A 20,461-nucleotide genomic window follows, 5' to 3' on the forward strand; every position below is an offset into this window, starting at 1 on the left:
ACATCTAGATCTAATTGTCATACATATTTAAAAATCTACCATGCGAGCTTTTGTGACGGACGGGAAAGGCAGCGGATCAATCCAAAATGTTCCTCGTCCAGTTCCAAGCAGCAACGAAATCCTCGTCAAGGTACACTATGCTGCTCTGAATCCCGGAGACTGGAAGCTCGTCCAAGGTGACGTTCTGGATGGCACTGAATCATCAGGACTCATCGTTGGCTGTGACTTTGCTGGGACTGTCGAAGAGCCAAACGGATCAAAATGGCAGAAAGGACAACGAGTTGGTGGCTGGGTTCACGGGGCAACTTACGAAGGAATTGGTTCTTTCGCTGAGTTTATCAGCATTGAAGCAGCTCTCGTGTTTGCCATACCAGACAATATCAGCTTGCAGCAGGGAGCGACTATCTCGCTTGCTTTCGCAACTGCTACGCAGGCAATTTTCCAACGCATGAGGCTTCCGGAGCCCTACCAGCCCAAGGGGAGGCAACTTGACTTCCTTGTTTATGGAGCTTCGACAAGCGTTGGTTTGTATGCTGTTCAACTTGGGAGACTTATCGGCCTCCGGGTGATTGCAATCGCCTCAACCAAGAATCGTGATCTTCTCAAGAGACTGGGGGCAGATATCACTCTTGACTACCATGATGAAGACTGGGTTGACCGCGTCAGAGATATCACTGGTGGCACATTGCAATACGCTCTCGACATTATCGCAGACGGAACCTCTTCAGAGAAGATAGCTAATACTCTAATGCGAGGCGATGGAGCTTGTCTGATAGCGCTATCTCCTGTCAATAAGTCTTCGATTAAAGACATCAACCCACACGTCAAAGCGGAATCACTGATGGCCTTTACTGTTTTTGGGAGGGCACTCGGTAGCGACTACGCCATGTTCGACAACGCCGGCGCTGCAACACCAGACGACAAACGTGCTTGGGAACATTATTTACAGTTGGTCACTCACATGCTGGAGAAAGGAGACCTGGAACCGAACCCTATTAGAGAAGTGGGAACGTTGGACAATGTTATTGAAGCTTTTGGACTCAGCAAAGATGGGAAGTTGTCTGCGGAAAAGGCAGTTCTAAAGGTGGTGGAAGAAGGGTGAGGTACCAGGAATGATTGGCATGATCCTTGAGAGCCCAGATTTAAGCATTAATTTAAGCTAAAATTGTTGACATGAATCGACGATGGAATGGGTGATGGTGAGATGGTGACATTGATTCCGCCATGACGGAAAGCAAGTGAGATGCGATAGTACTCTAACAGATGAAGCTTGTATCAGTGGTTACAATGGCTTTCTCTGTTAGTGAGCCATCGTTGATGATCGGCAAAGATCGCCTACGTCATTACTCGCTTAAGCAGGTTGTCTGGCCGTTGAAGAGGATGCACTCACGCGACCATCGGGAGGGTGGTCAACTAATGCAAGCCAGGGACATGAACAGCGTTTGTTTGCGTCATTTTACCGTTTCAATGTGTCGCTGAAGGTTGCACAAGAAAGAAATGGCTTGACATTGACATTGACACTGACACTGACAGCAGAGCAGGATATGACTGAAGAGTCAAAGAGTACAGTGGAGATTGCAGTGAAACTCGACTGATTTAGGGTAGTCTAGGGACTTGTCTAGGGACCTGGACTTGGTGTGTAAAGGTTTCAATCGTAAAAGCTGACACGCGTTAGTTGGTTCGCTTTGAACAGCTTCCTAATTGATACAAAGGTGATACGCGTCAGAGGTTAGTACGTCATTTATTCCCGGTCGCAATGCCAAGATGATAAATCGCGGGCGCCAAGCTGTCAACGTTGCCAAGAGATCAAATTGCGGCTCCAAGTTTAAACATCTCCAACGACGTGGATGATCCTCAGTATCTTGATCAGTCTCGCTTCATCAAAACAAACATTATCTGCATGAATCCACCTTGTCAATAGAGATACGCACTGACTCGCTTTACGACAACTGGATCAAAACTCTAACGGTGATTGCATTCCTCCCACAAAAAAGGCCCTCGGTCTTGCTGTACGCTCCCAGATCGTACCACAGCGTAACCGATCCCTTCCCGTATCAGAGCATCCCAAGATAAAGAATCCTTCCGCTGCATCCAATCAAACTGACCATTTCGGTCATTAAACATGCTCTTAGTAGCATGATCGGCGGGTTTGATAAGACGGACCGGCTAGCTCGGCTTTGCGACGAGGGGAGCGCCCAATGATCCAACCGATACGCCATTAAATCAAGAAAGCAGGTTCAAGGATATTCTGGGGTAAACTTGAATCTATGACAAATAGATTGCTCAAAAGATGCCACTTTACCCCGGATTACGGGCGAATTTAAATCGGTCACTCTATTATCTCAATGTGGATTTGCACCTCGTTTTCGTCGTACAGACACAATGTTTCAGTGCAATTTTACTTGGTACTCTTGGTCCGTAAGCAGGATTGATCTGAAAAACGTCTTCGGAGCCGATGAAATGTTAAGAAACAAACTACAAGCTAAACCTCAATATCCCGCAGCTATTGGTTCAGCTTCAGCACCTAACATCGATAAAGCATGCGGGCCAAACAAGCCAACAGGCGGGCTGACAGCTCCCTGTTTGGTGCCTCGAATTTGCCCCAGCTGAGGAAAAAGTGCCGCTTTATCCGTAACAGTAGAGGTGGTCCCGAAACCATCACCAAAACAATCCCTCATGTTACGTATCTCTTGCATCCCCTTTCCATCAACCACCTTCCGCATTTCATTTAGATCCCCATGTAAGCATTGTCCGATGGTTACTTTCCATTTTGAGACGAGTAAATTAATCTTATGTCCGTAGTCCATATATATACATACCTTATACCTGCCGTGTGATCCGCGCTGTCCTTTCCCTCCCACTCACTGTTCATCACATCTCGATTGGATTGTCAGACAAACTTACATAATCTTTTGTCTGAAGATCACTTCTTCTCACCATGGCTTCTGAAATCAACCCCAAGACAGAAGCCTTTGACGCCCACGATGGCTCACCACGATATGACGAGAAGCATGGCACCACAGAGCCCATTCAGACACCCAAGGGTTCATGGGCATTGCGAAATGGCCTCACCATTGAGTCTTTCAAGGCTCATGATGATTACGCCAAGGGCACCGTTGAGCTCTCGCGAGATATGAAACCCCGCCATCTCAACATGATTGCTATCGGTGGCAGGTTAGTTCTCCTCCCCCCTCGCTTTCTGTCGTCATTGTGCAACACCGGTTTATTACCGCCTGAGGCACAATTAAAGTGACACACCGTGATGTGATTTGCTGACAATCTTGCAGTATTGGTGCCGGTTTCTTCGTTGGTAGTGGTGGTGCACTTCAGACTGGAGGTCCTGGCTCGTTGACTATTGGCTTTTTGATCATGGGAGTCATGATCTTCAATGTCGTCTACGCGCTTGGTGAACTTGCCGTCATGTACCCAGTCTCTGGTGGTTTCTATACGTCAGTACCTATTCCAGCTTTTTATCACTCACAATACTAACATCTTCATCAGTTATGCTAACCGATTCGTGGATCCCTCCTGGGGTTTCGCCATGGGTTGGAATTATGTCATGCAATGGGCTTTTGTTCTTCCTCTCGAACTGACAGTGTGTGGTACCGTCATCCAGTATTGGGCACCAGATACCAGTGTAGCCATCTGGGTTAGCGTAAGTGAACGCCGTCCATATTGAAACCGGCAAGAAAGCAATTGCTTACAAAATACAGGTTTTCCTCGCCGTCATTATTATCGTCAACATCTTTGGAACTCTTGGATATGCTGAGGAAGAATTCTGGGCCGCTCTCCTCAAGCTCTCCGCTACAGTCATCTTCATGATCGTCGCTGTCGTTCTCGTCTGTGGTGGAGGCCCATCTAATGGCATCTACGATGAGTACTGGGGTGCACGTCTTTGGCATAACCCAGGTGCTTTCCAGCATGGCTTCAGGGGATTCTGCGGTAAGTCATCCAGATTGAAACTCCCTCTTATTTTCGATTGTCTAACATTGATCAGGTGTCTTCGTCACTGCAGCTTTCTCCTTCAGTGGAACAGAACTAGTCGGTCTCGCTGCTGCTGAAGCCAAGAACCCAGCCAAGGCCCTCCCAGGTGCCATCAAGCAGGTCTTCTGGCGAATCACCCTCTTTTACGTCGTTGGTCTCCTCCTTGTTGGCTTCCTCGTGTCTTCAACCGATGAGAGACTCCTCAACGCCGGAAACAACAACCCTAGCGCCTCTCCTTTCGTTATCGCCGCGTCTAACGCTGGACTGAAGGGATACGACTCCTTCATGAACGTCATCATCCTTGTTTCCGTCCTGTCCATCGGTGTTTCGTGTGTTTACGGTGGTAGCCGAACCCTGGTGGCTTTGGCGCAACAAGGCTACGCTCCTAAGTTCTTCTCCTTTATTGATAAGTCTGGACGACCTCTTCCCGCTGTTGTCTCCATCATCGCCATTGGAGCTCTCGGTTACATCAGTGTCGATGGTGAAGGTACCACTGTTTTCATCTGGCTACAGGCCCTCTCAGGTTTGGCTGCTTTGTTCACCTGGGGTTCTATCTGCCTGTGCCATATTCGCTTCCGATCCGCCTGGAAATACCATGGGCACACTCTTGACGAAATTCCATTTCAGCACGTCTTTGGCGTTTGGGGATCCTGGCTTGGACTGGCTATCATTGTTATCGTTCTTATCGCGCAGTTTTATACCGCCATAACCAATATTGATGGATCGATTGGTACGGCAGAGGGTTTCTTCCAGTCCTATCTGGCCATGCCTGTCGTTATATTGTTCTACATCATCGGATATATCTGGAAGAGAGAGGGCTGGAGGAAGATCAGTGAGATTGACCTGGACACTGGTCGCCGAGAGCATGATTGGGATGCCATCAATGCTTATCGTCAGCAGCTTGCTAATGGCCCTGCGTGGAAGCGTGTGTGGCACCACTTGTTCTAGGAAGCATATTGATAGCTGATTAGGTGTTATGTAATCTTTATTCTTTTACATCGTTTTATACCTACTTGTGGTCCTTCTTTGTGTGTCCATAGTGCAGCGATGCCCGCCCGCTGAAAACGAGCATACTCATATACTAAGAGGATTAATTTATCTAGATGCATCAATGGGTGCTGGGAAATCTAGACGGGGTACAGACCTTTCCTGTCACTGGAGGCCTGATCATTCATGTCCTCCCATGGACCCAGATGGGACCGGAATAAGCGAAAAGAAAGAAACAAAATATCACAGCCTCGTCAGTAAGCTGAGTGATAAGCACTAAACAGGGATTCTATGGAGTCGAGGTCTAATGGAGACTTTTGTAGTAATCGGACACATTTCTCAACGCCGGATACATAACTCATCCAACCTCTGTGGACTCTTTATTTGCCTGGATACAAGGGTTTACTGTGGTATATATGTGTCTTCAACATAGAAACAGTGAAGTCAGTCAACTCTCATCCTTATCTCAACTTCTACTACTCAACCATAAATACCCTGAACCTTCATTTCTGCAATGTCCTCCGAGAACGATTTCGAATATCCTTGGGAGATTAAAAGTGAGGTAGAACGTCTCCAGAAACAATATGCCTGGGTTCAAAGATGCATCGACAACAAGATTATCTTCGCACCTGTGCCGTTAGAACAAGAAGGACTCAGAGTCCTTGACGTCGGATGTGCTGATGGTGAGACTTGAAGACCTCTATCTAGATACCCAACTAACCTATTAGGAACCTTACTTCGTGACTTGAGGAAGCAAGTATCTCCATCTGCACAACTCGTTGGAATAGATGTCGTCGAGACATTTCTGCCGCCTTCCAAGGAAGGTTTGAGATATGAGGGTTATGATCTTTGCGAGCCACCTCGACAAGAGCTCACTGGAGCCTTTGATGTGACACATGTCAGATTTGTCATTCCGGGTGCTTCCAAGGTGGGATACCAAAAGACAGTTGAACACCTCGCCTGTAAGTTCTCTGCCATTCATCTGAAGATTTAGGCTCTGGCTAACAGTCAACCCCAAGCCACACTTGCACCAGGAGGATGGCTACAAGTCCATGAGATGGACCTTGATGTGCAGGATAAGCCAAACGTAGGTCCAGCCTTCAAGGAAGTCTGCGCTCTGTTCTTGGGCGTGTTCAAAGCCATGGGGATGGTGCCTGATCTTATTAACAAACTTCCGGGGGCCTTTGGGATTGCAGGGCTCCGTCATGTCAGTACAGAAACTGTTGAGTTGCCAATGGGTAAGCTCTTGGGCGACGAGGAGGCTGCCGAAATGTCGCTGCGGCCTTTTCTTCTGACTATCCCTAGTTTAATCCAGGGTGCAAAGGGTAAGCAGCCATCTAGTTCAGTCGCTATTTTCCTAACACAACTAGGCCTCGGAGCTGATGTTCCTGAATCCGTGTTTGATGGTTTGGCGGCTAGGTTTGAGAAAGAAGTCAGGGAGCAAGGAGCAGTTTTCTTTACCAAGGTCGTTCTTGGACAGAAGCCTGTGTAGTCGGAGACAATTGCCGACTCTTGATAGTTTCGAACATCCCACGCCTAGACTCTGTTGAATGACATGAGCTATTATACAGAGATTTCCATAGTACAAGGTCTATACTGTGTTAATAGTGGGATGGTTTATGTGTACTCTCAAAATGCGTGAACCCTGCTGCTTTGTCAGATTTCACGATGTCACTCAAACGAGGCGGAGTATCCGCGCAAATAAGCATAAGCAGGAATTAGTTCGATCATCGTGAATGCCAAGCTTGTCAGGTTGAGAGTCGCCCTTTGATCCCCGCATACAACATGGAGAAGACCCTAGCGGCCCGAAATGCCGACGGCTAAAACAACCAGGGAATGGTAAGCGACCCAGCTTTTGGGTATTTTATATACCGCGTGGGCTTCAACAGGTAATCCTCAGCGTTCTGTATTTGGAAACAGCAGACATCAGAAACAATGGCCGACAAAGACTTCGTAGATGTCAAAGCTCTTTTGAGCCAACTCACTCTCAGTGAGAAAGTGGAACTCCTTGCTGGCCAAGGCTCGTTTCGCATGACTGGCCTTGAACGTCATGGTATTCCAGGTCTTATTGTAAGTCCGAAAGATGGCTACAGTAAAGAGAAGTATCAATCTAACACAGAAAGACTTCAGATGGACCTCACGGAATCCGAGGCCGGCGATCATTCACACGCGTAAGTGATTAGTGATGTTGACAAAAACATCCCATTGACCCATGCAACTAGATGCCAAGTCCCATGTTACCGTCCGCTACAGGAATGGGCGCAACCTTCAACACTGAACTGATTCACAAGATTGGTAGTCTCCTGGGTGAAGAAGCCAAATACCGAGGCGTCCATGTGCTGCTGGCACCGACACTCTGCCTTCAGCGTTCGCCCTTGATCGGACGTGGTTTCGAGGCCTTTGGTGAAGACCCTTTCCTCAGCGGTACTCTGGGTGCCCACTACATCAATGGTGTTCAAGAACAGGGAGTCGGAACGAGTGTCAAGCATTATGCAGCCCACGATCAATCTGACAACAGTATCGAGGATAACGTGATCATGACGGAGAGGACTCTCAGAGAGGTGCATATGCTTCCATTCCAGCTTGCACTCAGAGGCTCAGATCCTTGGACGATTATGACTTCATACAACAAGATCAACGGCATTCACGTAAGCGAAGACCCTTTGTTGATGAAGGAAATCCTTCGCGAAGAGTGGGGATACAAGGGTCTTGTTATGAGTGACTGGTTCGGCACTTACAGCACATCAGAGGCTATCAACGCCGGTTTAGATCTTGAGATGCCCGGACCAACAGACTGGAGAGGAAAGCGTCTCAATATCGCTGTAGACTCTCGCAAGGTCTCCAAAGCAACAGTCGATCAGTCCGTCGAGAATGTCTTGAATCTCGTCAACAAAGTCAAGGCTGGTGAGGTTTCTGGAAAGCCACCTCAGTCAGACACCCCAGAACAGCGAGCCTTGATTCGACAGCTAGTTGCGGAATCAATTGTACTTTTGAAGAACGAAAAGGAAAAGTTGCCGATCAAGAACCCCGAGAAGCTCAAGTACGGACTTATTGGAGATCATGTCAAGAACCCTTCACTGTGTGGCGGTGGAAGCGCTGAAGTCGAGCCTTACTATGGTATTACTCCGTATGAAGCCATCAAGGAGGTAGTTGGGGAAGAGAACATTACTTACACTCCAGGATGCAACTGTAAGTTTGACCTAAAGGTTGAAGTCCATATCCATTTACTGATGTCGACATAGCTTTTAGGTTTAGTCCGCTCATCAAGGGTCAAAAAACACCAGATGGTAAAACAGAGGGTTGGCATGTTGAGATTTTCGGGGAGGACCCTGAGGAAAATGAGGATGCAAAGGCAATCGTCTCAACCATTGCGGAGAAGCAGCTGGTTGACGTGCCCGAAAGCTACCACTCGACCATCCCGGCCAAATACTACGTCAAGGCACAGGCCAAGTACACGATCCAAGAATCTGGGCGGCTCAAGTTCGGTTTTAGCACTTCTGGCAAGGGCAAACTGAATATCGATGGCAAGGATGTCATTGATCTATGGACGAGTCAACCGCCCAAGACGGACTCAACTCCATGCTTCAACCGTCTTTCCATGGAACGATTCTACGAGGGAGAGTTCCAAAAGGGCCAAGTTCTCGACCTTCAAGTGATTCAGGTCAACGAGAACTTGTCAGGTGGTGTCGGCACTGCGCTAACGCTCACTGGACGCGTGGGTATCTACGAGCTCTATGATGAGGATCAAGGTATCAAGGACGCTGTCGAGCTGGCCAAGAACGTAGATGTCCCCATCGTCATCACGGGACTTTCTTCAGACTTTGAGTACGAAGGAAGCGACCGAAAGCACTTGAACTTGCCCGGTCGAGTTGATGAACTGATCGGGGCTGTTTTGCAAGCCAATCCCAATGCTGTAAGCTGACCATCCTTAATCCCTGACGTAGCAGAACTCGAGCACTGACACCCATTCTAGATCATCATTACCCAATCGGGCCTCCCCATCGAGATGCCATGGGAGTCACAGGCTTCTACACTTTTGCATGCTTGGTTTGGTGGTCAGGAATGCGGTCACGGAATGGCTGATGTTCTCTTCGGCAAAGCCAACCCGTCTGGACGACTGTCTTTGACATTCCCCAAGTCTATCAAGCATACTCCTGCTTATCTGACTTTCTCCAAGGCCGACTACGATATTATGTACGGCGAAGGAGTCTTCATCGGTCACCGGTACTACGAGATGGTTGATCGAGAGCCTCTATTTTACTTCGGACACGGATTGTCGTACTCGAAATTTGCCTACTCGAATCTTACAGTCCCTAAGGAATTTGAGTCTTCTGTTGACCACAAGATGCAAGTCACTGTTGACATCAAGAACCATGGACCATTTGCTGGAGCCGAAGTTGTGCAGCTGTACATCCACCACGCCAATAGTTCTCTCCAGCGACCTGTAAGGGAGCTGAAGGCGTTCAGCAAGGTCTACCTGGATGTGGACGAAGCTAAAACGGTTAACTTGACACTAGATAAGTACTCATTGTCTTTCTGGTGTCAGGAAGCATCCACGTGGAAGGCCGAGGCTGGAACCTACACAATTATCCTTGCCTCAAGTTCTAACCCCAAGGATGAGATTGCTCGAGAAAGCTTTGTGCTGCCCGAAACCTTCTTTTGGAAGGGCCTGTAATGTTACAATGAATAGTTCATAGACCATTCCCAATCAAATTGAAGGATTTATTATAAATATTACTTGATAATGAACATTGGCAATGTCGCTTTGTAGAGATCTATCCTGTTTTAGTCAAACCATGGCAGATATAAGAAGTGCCGGCCCGATGAACCTAGAGATGTAACGCTATCTGGGACTGTACAGCACCTCCGTGGTCGAAACGATCTCAATACCATCTGGGTTTCCCCTCCTCTGGAGCCTTGAGCTGCTTCTTCCCATCTCGTTACTATCAACTGTTGCAGAGACCAAGACCCTGTGGTTACCATTACTGTTGTCAAAACTTTCCTTAGGCTTGGGCCAGAGCTTGGTTTCGTCATCATCCACAATCTTTCGTCCTGACTCAGAGTCGTCTCCGGATTGAAGCTCGATTGCATCCGCCTGCTTGCGGCTGAGTTGCCTCCTGCTATTGACAATGGCGTGAGATCCACCTGTTGCACCTGATGGACCGTAGCTGGCGCCATGACTGCTGAACAGAGCCGGTAGAATGCGTTTGAAGAATGGCTTAAGTGAACTTGCTGAGGCGCAAATGACACATCCTGTCAATTCCGCGTACATCCAGCACAGCTCGTATGCTAGGCCCCAGGTATAGTTCAGACTGCTGAACAGCTTGACAGTGAGAACACAGTTGTATATGGCAACAATAACAACGCTAGATAAATCGTCAGTAACGATGAAAGTCATCATAACAGCAATTACTTACAAGCCGCCAGTGGTGAACAGAAAAAGAAGTGACATCTTCTGTCGTCGTGGAATTTGAAGAGGGATAACGATTCGCAAAGGAAGAAGCAGTATTATCAGATCCATAACGACGTTGGCTACAGAAGCTGCCAGGAAAAAGCCGAACTTATCCACGCACTTTCCTGTCGCCTGAGCAGCAAGATCCCAAGACGCCTTGATTGGTTGGCAGCCAAAGAGACTGATCATTGCATAGATGAGGGCGTATAGACCAAAGAGGCTGATCAATGAGTAGAGGATCATTCGAAAGTTCCGTTCGGGCGAGAGGCGGAGGTAGAAGAATAGGAGGGAAATCTTGGCGAGATCGGACGAGAGCATATAGAAGATGTTGACTGGGATAGTCCACTAGAGAATATTAGTTGTGATACAGGTTTTTAATAAAGGGGATCATACCTTGAGTAACGTCTCGTACTGAGATTGCTTGACTTGCCAAAAGTTGGTAGCACAACCGCCCTGAGCCACCACTATTCGTGTAAGTATATCATGCTTAGTTTTATGAAGGTTGGTTGACTTACTGCCCATTGTACAAGCATAGAAGGCCCAGCATGCCACCAGCGAAGCGCCGGTAAGAACTAGTTAATATCATCAGCATTGAATACATGAAAAACAGAAAGGGGACAAGCTCACGGTCATCGAGACGAAGAGCATTCTTCTGCAGACGTACTCTCGTCAGTATTCTTAGACCGTAAACGACTGTCGCCAACGTGAACAGACAAGCACCCAGAATAATCTGAGTTGGAGCACTGCTTCCAGCATCCCATCTGTCTTGGTCCAGCGGCGGATCCATCATATATGGGTCGGCTTCCATGGTACTAGACACTCAGTCTGGGCCGAGTTAAGGTCGAACTGTACGAGCGTATGTCGTGAGAGTAAAGGATGAGATGTGTTGCGTCAACTTCAACTTGGAATCAACGAGAAGTCAGCCAACCCTCTTTCCATTCCATCGGGAGGGGGACGCTAATTAATCTACGGGAAGAAATGGGAGATCTGCAGTTTGATGATTTGTTTGCTTCTGCAGAAAAAGAAAGAAGCATACCGGGAGGTTAACGGATGTGTACAGTTGATTCTGCATTGACTCCACTTCACTTCAGGTTCTCAGGGATTGTCTTCCCTTGGGTAATGTCATCCTGGAGATGTGGAAGAGAGATTGGAAGGGTTCCATGTCATGGTATCAATTCCAGTCACCATCAAATATTGCAATTGCACAGCGTTGCCACGCAAGTATGGAGACAAAGATAAATCAAATCTTTTCCTTTTCAATAGCGCACGCTTGTTGGTCTTGCGGTCCAACTGAACTTTACTGTTACAGCGCAATTGCTTTTCTTACTTCAAAGTTCTCCAGTACTTCTCTGCAATTCGCTCGTGCCGTCCAGTCGAAATGTTCAAGGGCTTGCAACGGTCCACATGGGTTGCAGCTCTGCATCTTTTCAAGGCCAATCAGCCTTTTGATATTCTTTTCTCCTGCTTCATGTCCCACCTTGTACACCAATTGTATGGCAGTCCGCACCGTTAGCATGATAGCAGACGTGGGTGGCCTGTTTTCAACAACAAGCCAAGACCGATGGATTCCTGGCCCGGCCTTGGGACAATGCAGCTCCAGGTTGTTGAAAGCTTTCGGAAATAATAACCAACGGTCTGGTCGATCTATTCCCTAAGGGTGGATCTTGTCCGTTCTTGTGGAATGAGACTTGCTTCAGGTACATACAAGGGCTGATATTCATCCGGAGGATTCTGTGATCTGGTTCTTGCAGAAGCCTCGTCATGGGTCTTGACCAGAAACAGTCAGGAGACTCCTCAACGTTTCTGTCCCTTTCTGTATCAATTCCCTGGCAGCGCGTATTCTTGTTTGACCATTCTCAGCTTATACGCTCTTTTCTCTTTTTTTGACGATATATCACATTTTGTTTCTTTTTTCTAAGTGTCAGGCATATGCTCTGATTCTGGTTCTTGTATTTTACTTGCTCGGTTACGCAGATCCTCCTTCCCTCACCCAGGAATAAGTGGACATACAGAAGCAGCGGCTCCGTTGGTTGGGGAATAGGATTCTTATCCTTGTCGAGAGATCCACAAGAAATCCGTTCATATTCCATCGATGGACTCTCGGATGATAATAAAGCTCAGGCGATCACGGGCGGGTTCGCCCGAATTCAAGCCCGACCGTTTCTGTCCGTAGTCGCTAACAGGCGGTTGCAAAAAAGCAAATTCCAACATATTTCTTCTTTTACAGGCATCTTTCTAAGCGCAGTCTTGCACTTGGAAGAAGTAACTGACCTGGTCAATATTTGTTTTGACTTCTGCAAGGCCCACAGTATGAAAGCCAACCCTACAGTACACAATTCCTTGCTTGCCCCTGTAGTTCTCCCTCCAGGAACGAAACTCCTGTTTTCCGGGGCAGGGATCCTCTGACCCAACACCAAGGAAAGAGAGATCCTGCCCCTTTTCGAAGGGAAGCCCGCTGCAGATTTAACAAGCGAGCTCCATAACCCACGAGGATCTTTCCCATCCTCACGGAAGCGCTATTCCCTCGAGGAAAGAGACATGTGGCGATTCAATCATTTCCCTGATCCCCACGGCTTTGAGTCAAGGTGACTAGGATCCTAATCCCCATTCTGTCCCCATACCAAGGTATTGGCAACCGTTAGGGTTCCTGTATTGTAACAATCTTGCATGCTTGTTCTGTGCCTCATGTGAAAACCCCACTCGGCCACCAAAGCTTCACTTGTTGGAAGGTAACGCAAACTCATCTATATAGTCTAGCACTGACCAGTGCCCTTTACGCCTGGTTCCCTAAGTGCAATATTTTTCACAACATCCATATTCTCTTACTACTTTTAAAATGGCAAACCCATACCCTTTCCAAGACAAGGTCATTGTCGTCTCTGGTGCCAGCAGAGGAACTGGCTTGTCCCTCTCCCGATACCTTCTCACACGCGGTGCCAAAGTGTCCATGGCAGCAACTTCCAAGAAGAACCTGGAGAAGGCTATTGCTGGTCTTGAGCAGGACATTCCCGACGTCAAGGACCGTGTTATCTATTTCCCTACGGATGTTACCAAGCCTGAGGATGTCAAGTTTTGGATCGAGGGCACAGTTGCCAAATGGGGAGAATTGGATGGAGCTGCTAATGTGGCAGGTAAGGCTTCTTTTGATACATAGCCGACTAAGGTTCTGACACTTTATCCAGCCAAGATGAATAAGAGTATTCATCCCATCGAGGATCTTGATCTTGAAGAGTTAAAAGAGATGCTTGACGTTAACGTCATCGGCACCTTTAACTGCATCAAGTACGAGATGAAGAACATGAAACCTGGTGGCAGTATTGTCAACTGCGGTAGCCAACAGGTCAAGTACGCCTCAGGTAACATGGGAGCATACGCCGCTTCAAAGAATGCTATCCGAGGCTTGAGTCAAAGTGCTGCGTATGAAGGTGGAGCCAAGTACCCCAAGAATCCCATCAGAGTCAATCTTCTTTGCCCGTAAGTCAAACCAAATTGAATCCGCAATACTGTTAGTTGACATTGTTCAGTGGATGCATCGATACAGACATGATCAAACAGCCTCTACACCTACCCAATGGTACGACATGGACTATGACGGAGGACGACAACCTGACATCAATCATCAAGCGTTACTCTAAACCGCAAGAAGTGGCTGCTTCCATTGCGTTTTTATTGGGAGACGAGAGCAAGTTTATGACCAAGCAGGAGATTTACGTAGATGGTGGCTGGATGGAAAGTAATTATGTTGCATAAGCGACTGCATAACATCTCAAGATATTAGCATAAGCATAGTACAATTGTGCAAGTCGTCTTATCGATAAGGATTCTGGACCGACCCTTGCGTAAGCAACTCCAAGAATGTAGGATAATTCCACAATACTGAAACACCACAACTATTTAACAGGAAGTTAACACTCGTGATGTTTGAGATGCTGGTACTGAAATATTAACTCTCTTGCCTGTCTTTAGAACTAGTTAGTCTATTTAATCCAGTTTGCGTCTTTATCTTCTTATGTCTTATATTTGTTTTAATGTAATGCCTATGTTTAGAAATGATTCTTGCTGCTTGGTTATTCTTTGAATGATTGATAACAACTGGATTCCTAACCTGATAGCTGAAGGGTTACTGTGTCAATGTAAAGATTCTACTGTAGCATCCAATCGTATATATATATATATATATATATATATCAAGCTGGAAGAGATACAAGGCTAACATACTGCTCTCTAATCTCTTCCTTCCATGCCTCAAATGTGATAACCCTCTCTCCTATCTTGACAGAGCCATTAGGAACCGCGTCGGCCTCGTCAACATCCTTCTTAGGCAGAAAATAGTGCTCATGTTCCCTTTTACAAACATTGTTGTTCAAAGTTCCCTCCTGAAACTTCTTATAGCAGTCAACGCAAAACTGAACCGTACCACTGCAACTCAAACATGTCCAAAACTCACTCACAGATACCCACCCAACCTCGCAGCCGTCACACCAAAGGAACTCGCTATCCGGCTTCTCCGGCTCTGACTCGAAGGTACCTATAAAGGCCTCACCTCTGACTTCAGCACGCTTCTTTTGCTCTTTCTCTTCCCGGTATTTGGCCATGTCGGCCTCGTACTCTTCCCAAACTACAAAACCGTTGGTATGCCGCATCATTTCCATACAGGCACGGATGTTGGCATGGTCCCGCATCACAGATAAGATCTGGCTAAGTAGCCAAAGAGAACCATGGTCATTGTCAGTCCGATCGTCACAAAGCATCTCGAGATTCTCTGTGACATACGGCTTCAAGATCTGCTTGGCTTTGGCCACATCCCCACGGTAACAAAAGTACTGAGCAAAGCCAAGGGTGGATTCCTGATCGCGTGTCCCAAGGGCCTGAAGCTCCTCATAATGAGCCTCGATCTTGTTAAAGAAGCCCTGCGCTCGTGCTGGGTCGACGTCTTTGCTGTCTATGGCAAGTTCTAACCACGCAGGGACGGTGTGCTTGACCATTGCGCGCGTTACCCATTCTCGGGTGTCATCGGTTGCTTCTTTGCGCAAAAGCTCCCAGACCAGTATGCCAGCTTCTTCATGACCTGGGATCTCAAAGAGAGTTTGGCCATACCGGAACCGAAGATGGTCATCCCATCCCATCCCTTCAAGCTCTGTTTTAGTGGTGGCCTTGGCGATTGCTCGAGCGAACAAAGTATCCAAGAGGTCAAATCTTCCCAAAGCGCGAACCATTTTGACAAACATGGGGTGGAAGTCGGTGTCGTAAAACTCGTACAAGACGAAGTCACCCGCCATGTTGGGTCCATCTTCAGGCTCATCAAGAAGTCGGTGAAAGAAGTCCACCATGAGATCCCAGCGCTCGGCCTGTGCATACTTCTGAAGAACACCTTTGAAGCTTTCAAAAAGTTCGATCGACCGGCCTAAGTTGAATATCTTGGAGTAGGTGGTAATCGCCTGTTCCTGCTGCTTCTGATCTGCCCAGTACTTGTCTCCTAGGTCGTAGATAGCTCGTGCCAAGATGCCTTTGTGGCCACGTTCCTTCTGCCACTCAGTGTCGCCAATCAGAGTGTCAGAAGCTTTCTGAAGGTTCTGGATGGATTCGTCTCTGAATTCTGTCACACGAGAAAGTGCGTACGCAGCGACCCAGCTGTCGGGGTCCATCTCCAGTGCCTTGCGAGCTCTCTCTTCAACCAGAGACTTCGGAATCTTTTCACCTGCGACATAAGAAAGGACCAGCGAGGCATTTGCCTCCCATTTGGAGTCCTTTTTGGTAATACTCAGTCTTTCGCTTGCCCACTGTTCCACTCGCTGGAAGTCCTCCATGGTCGGTTTGTAGATTGGGTCGATATCCTCGCTAACCACACCTTTCTCCTCTTCCTTCTCGATGCTTTCAGCATTCTTAGTCGTCCCGGACCCCTCCTTTGCGATAGAATCTTTGTCTGTAGTAGCTTGTTCCTAGGATGAATTAGCTTCGTTCCAGGATGTTCCTGCGCAACGCTCTACATACCTTGTTCAATAATGCGCTGAGAAGAACGTAGGCCCGAATAGCTTCACGTCTGGTTGTTTCTCTCATGAAAAGGTCCTGGGCCGCTGTCGTTGCAGCAAAACCAAATAAAGCTAGATGGCGATTGCTGCCAGTTTCGAAAGAGACGATCAGCTCATTTTCCTTGACGAGCTCCTTGACGGCCGAGTCTTTAAACCATTTCGCAATCGAATCTAATCCTTCATCTGAAAATATCCAGGTGTCCCAAGTGCCGGGGATGTCATCCGCTGAAAAGAGTACGTCTGAGGCATCCTCGAAGGGCAAGTGGAGACCAAATAAAGAGTCCAAGGCATATTGCTCAGTGAACAATCTGACAAGGTCTTTGCCTGCCTCAGCCTTGATAGACCGGTCAGTCAATGACAAGTCGGCGTCTTCCAGATGCTGTTGGAGATACCCGGATGCGTAATAGAGGAGTCTCCCTGCTTTGCTGGTCCGCTCATCCGCGAGACAGGATATGCAGCGTAGAACCATCGTGGCTTCTGCATTGTCTGGGTCTCTACAGATGTAATTGCCTTTGCGTGTCATCTTGCATTCGAAGAATCGGTCGAAGCCAAACTTTGCGTACAGATCACTTGGGCATACTGTTGAGAGGTAATGCTTGATGATGTTGACCTCGGCTGGCTGGATCTCTTTGAAACCACTAGTGCTCTGATCATCTGCCACATCTCGCTTCTTGAGCGGAATCATCTTCTCAACATTATCCACCTTGTAATCAACAAAGCCTGACTCGGTAGAGAAGATGTTATACTTCGATGCAATCTTGGCCTTTATCGACATGAGTGATGTGCTCCCTCCGGGGCCAGCCTTTAAAGCAAGTGCTGACTCCATCTCGAGCGGGTTGAACCATCTTTTGCCAGCGTTAACCCAGAGGATGATTTCGTTGATTTCAGCAATCTCTTTGGCGGTGCGGGTCTGATTCAGCTTCTCAATGTCAGACTCGATTTGGTCCGGGCGCATGGCACCTGCTGACTCAAGTAACGAGTTGATTTCCTCAGCCTCAGTTGCTGTTGAGATATTGTCAAGTACTCTACCAATCTTGTAGTAATCTCCCTCCGTAGAGAGCTGGAGGTCTTTAAGAATCTTGGGCCGTAGGCCTGCAACACTTGGTCTCGAAGTGTCTTTGAGAATCTCCATTTCATCCATGCGCTTGTTGATATATATCTCAAGGTCCTTGCTGTTCGTCTCGCCTAAAGCGATCTTTTCCATTTTCACTCCGCCAGCCTTGTTGATGGTTTCAAACAATTGTTTCTTCCCAGTGAGGAGAATTCGGGTCCGCTGAATAAGAGGGTTATCAGAAAACTTCTGCAAGAATTTTATGAGGACCTCGGCGTTGTCACCCAGACCGTCTAGAACAATGAATATGTTGAGATCCATAGCCAAAAGGTCTTGATTGTCGAGGAGAAGTGTAGTCCAAATCTCCAGTGGGCTGCTGAAGTCTTTCGTCTTGTCGCAGATATTCGCTACGCTTTTTGTGATGGGATCATGAGCGAGAGCTATCTGGCCCATCACATTTCTGGATATGTCAAGAGCATCGTCCTGAATAGTTGTTGATTTGGAATCCTTGTCAAGAAAATTGTGGGCGATTATAACCTTGGGCCCAGACCCTCGCATCTTCCGCAGGTGAAGCAGAACGTTTGTGGCTAAAAGTGTCTTTCCTGCACCTTCTTCACCTTGGAGGGCCAAAATTTGCTTCGACCCTTGATCGCCCGAGACCCAGGAAGCAAACCTAGGGTCTTGAATAAGCCATTCACCGCTTCCCTCGAACCTGTTCTCCTTGTATCGCTTCCATGCCTTATCCCATGGTGCTTGGGAATCAGGCTTCAGAATGGAAGGGTTCAAATCTAGTGCGTTAACGATGGTCGTCTTCCATTTAAGTCGTTCACCTTCCAGCTGCTTCTTGTTTCTGTCGTCAACCAAACTGTTGTGCACGTTTCGAGTTAGTAGCAGACCGTCTCTCGAATTAGCAGCCGCCTCGTTGCTAGACTTCCATGTCTGCGCTGAAACAAGCAAATGTTCTTTATCGACAAGGTTCTGCATCTCGCTCAAGAGACCCTGCATACCATCGTCGTTTAGGAACATTTGTTTCATAAAGGCGGCAAACTTGCTCCTCTTGGATCGGAGTCCAAGGCTGCGGTCGCAGATCTTGACAAAGATTTGGAGATGCTGACAGGCGACTTTTGTAAGCTTGGAGTCCATTGCCGGCTTGGTGTAGTATTCAAGACGGTCAAGAAACTCGATACACTTCTCGAGAAGCCCAGCAAGGCTTTCAAAAATACCTTCATACCCCTGCCATGCCTGAATGACGAAGGTGAGGGCATTGTAGCATTGACCAGCAGGAGAAAAGACCTATCAACTCGTAAGCAAAGTTTTCTGAACTTGTAGAGATTACTTCAAACATACGTAGGAGGCTCCATCTGCGACGATACCACCCACTGTCTGGATGCACTGGAGGGTTCGGTTGAAGATATTCTTTACAGTCCCGTACTTTTCAGATACCTGTTTATCTTTGACCTGAGCTTCGTTCAGGTACTTTAGTACATCATCTATGCCGAGCCCTTGCTTGATTTTGGCTGGGTTACCGCCCGCCATTTGCACAACGCGGGCCTCGACATCCTTCCAAATTCGCGCGATTTCTTCATCGACATTGGTGCCAAATGCAACAGCCTTGACGTCTAAACCGCTAGCAGACGCTTCCATAAGAGATAATGGCAGTATAGAATCGAGATAGGAGAATAGTATATGGGAGAGAAAAGAGGAAAATGATTGCGCATCACATCTGGAGCTTTCAGACAATGTATCATATTTGTAGTTATGCCTCCCCTCCAAGTATTTCTCATTGCAAGGGACGAGGGGCCATGCTGTGTTGGTTGATAAGGCTGAGCTACGCCGCTACAGCTGAACTTCAATCTCACGCATTGCAGGTCCGTAAGCCTTGCGGGCCAATTGTGAGTTTGTCGCAGCCTGTCACCGGGTGTAAAGCAGGGATCGTGCTGACGCGACGATACGAGAATGGGTTGAAAAATAAATCCATTTTTGGGTTGAAAAGCTCATGTGAGGGGCTTTTTGGCTCAGCTCGGATCATTTGTTCGGAGATAGAGCATATTATATGATGTAAATTGGTGGAAAACAAGTTATCTGACTGAGTAAGCATGGTGATCCGAAAAGGTATTACGTGAAGACAGGAGGCTTTGGGAGAAATGGCCTCAATTGCAGTGTGCCTTAATGCTACAGTCGGTGCAGGATATAAACAGATAGGCTGACGCCTGAAATCATTGTAACATCAGAAAAGATCGTCGTCCTGGCTCGTAATCTCTGTAGTACTGCTTCGACCATTTAGGAAGGTCGAGGCACCAATCGTGGCCTGATAACCTTTACCTATTACCTCAACCTTTGCAGAGGAACGGCAGTTAGGTGATTTCTGATCAGACGGAATTTGCCCTTTTTTCAGCATCTCCTCATCCATGGAACACTTGGAGGGTAATACTTCAGTATCGACTATAACGTTCATTTAAGCAAGGTGAAGACATATAAACAATTCTGTCCGCCCAAATATCCTGTTTTCATGTAGTAATGGGCTCAGCAGAGATGTTCATGTCGTCCAGGTTGTGACTCGAGAATTAACCTACGTGGCCCGACACAGTCTATGTAGTTGCCTCTACGAAAAGAGACTGGTGGATCGCAACAGGGAATCCTTTCTTGTGATTAAGTCTTTGACACCTGACTTCATTTGGCCGTAATTAACACAATAACACGCCCAATATCAAGACTCAAGCCAGTTAGAATACCTCGTGATTGAAATATCGTGATTATTTGGGTTCAGGGTAATGTCTTTCCATACTAAACGGTTTAGCGCGGCAAATCTGTGTAGATTGCGCCAGATAGTACAGGTGGCGGCGAGACGTGTTATCTGACTGCAATTTGCATCGGTATGCAGCGCTAATCGAATAAGGTACTCAAGGTAAAAAAATGCATAGTTGTTTATTTACGAGGCGGTGAAACATTCTAGGAATC

General features: G+C 47.4%; 7 protein-coding genes across 7 annotated transcripts; 5 read left to right on the top strand and 2 right to left on the bottom strand.

The window, feature by feature from the left end:
- Positions 1–40: 40 nt before the first annotated feature.
- Positions 41–1,102, top strand: FGSG_03413 (uncharacterized protein; the record flags this gene model as incomplete). The annotated part of the gene is made up of 1 exon (XM_011324007.1): positions 41–1,102. The coding sequence occupies one exon, from the start codon at positions 41–43 to the stop codon at positions 1,100–1,102; it is 1,062 nt and encodes a 353-aa protein (XP_011322309.1).
- A 1,836-nt stretch (positions 1,103–2,938) lies between these two features.
- Positions 2,939–4,955, top strand: FGSG_03412 (amino-acid permease inda1; the record flags this gene model as incomplete). The annotated part of the gene is made up of 5 exons (XM_011324008.1): positions 2,939–3,174; positions 3,288–3,449; positions 3,502–3,655; positions 3,714–3,942; positions 3,998–4,955. 5 exons carry the CDS (start codon positions 2,939–2,941, stop codon positions 4,930–4,932), a joined length of 1,716 nt encoding a protein of 571 aa, XP_011322310.1. The 3' UTR covers positions 4,933–4,955.
- Positions 4,956–5,485: 530 nt separating this feature from the next.
- FGSG_03411 (uncharacterized protein) lies at positions 5,486–6,463 on the top strand (the record flags this gene model as incomplete). The annotated part of the gene is made up of 4 exons (XM_011324009.1): positions 5,486–5,654; positions 5,700–5,933; positions 5,991–6,296; positions 6,342–6,463. The coding sequence occupies 4 exons, from the start codon at positions 5,486–5,488 to the stop codon at positions 6,461–6,463; spliced, it is 831 nt and encodes a 276-aa protein (XP_011322311.1).
- Positions 6,464–6,906: 443 nt separating this feature from the next.
- FGSG_03410 (uncharacterized protein) lies at positions 6,907–9,646 on the top strand (the record flags this gene model as incomplete). Its single annotated transcript, XM_011324010.1, has 5 exons — positions 6,907–7,041; positions 7,102–7,140; positions 7,194–8,160; positions 8,214–8,884; positions 8,945–9,646. 5 exons carry the CDS (start codon positions 6,907–6,909, stop codon positions 9,644–9,646), a joined length of 2,514 nt encoding a protein of 837 aa, XP_011322312.1.
- A 168-nt stretch (positions 9,647–9,814) lies between these two features.
- FGSG_03409 (uncharacterized protein) lies at positions 9,815–11,231 on the bottom strand (the record flags this gene model as incomplete). The annotated part of the gene is made up of 5 exons (XM_011324011.1): positions 9,815–10,337; positions 10,389–10,768; positions 10,817–10,887; positions 10,939–10,995; positions 11,051–11,231. The coding sequence occupies 5 exons, from the start codon at positions 11,229–11,231 to the stop codon at positions 9,815–9,817; spliced, it is 1,212 nt and encodes a 403-aa protein (XP_011322313.1).
- Positions 11,232–13,259: 2,028 nt separating this feature from the next.
- Positions 13,260–14,173, top strand: FGSG_03408 (uncharacterized protein; the record flags this gene model as incomplete). The annotated part of the gene is made up of 3 exons (XM_011324012.1): positions 13,260–13,554; positions 13,606–13,897; positions 13,948–14,173. 3 exons carry the CDS (start codon positions 13,260–13,262, stop codon positions 14,171–14,173), a joined length of 813 nt encoding a protein of 270 aa, XP_011322314.1.
- Positions 14,174–14,565: 392 nt separating this feature from the next.
- FGSG_03407 (uncharacterized protein) lies at positions 14,566–19,147 on the bottom strand (the record flags this gene model as incomplete). Its single annotated transcript, XM_011324013.1, has 4 exons — positions 14,566–14,568; positions 14,875–16,362; positions 16,415–18,796; positions 18,851–19,147. The coding sequence occupies 4 exons, from the start codon at positions 19,145–19,147 to the stop codon at positions 14,566–14,568; spliced, it is 4,170 nt and encodes a 1,389-aa protein (XP_011322315.1).
- Positions 19,148–20,461: the final 1,314 nt, after the last annotated feature.

This window comes from Fusarium graminearum, chromosome 2 (genome assembly GCF_000240135.3).
Source record: "Fusarium graminearum PH-1 chromosome 2, whole genome shotgun sequence".
Taxonomy (NCBI): domain Eukaryota; kingdom Fungi; phylum Ascomycota; class Sordariomycetes; order Hypocreales; family Nectriaceae; genus Fusarium; species Fusarium graminearum.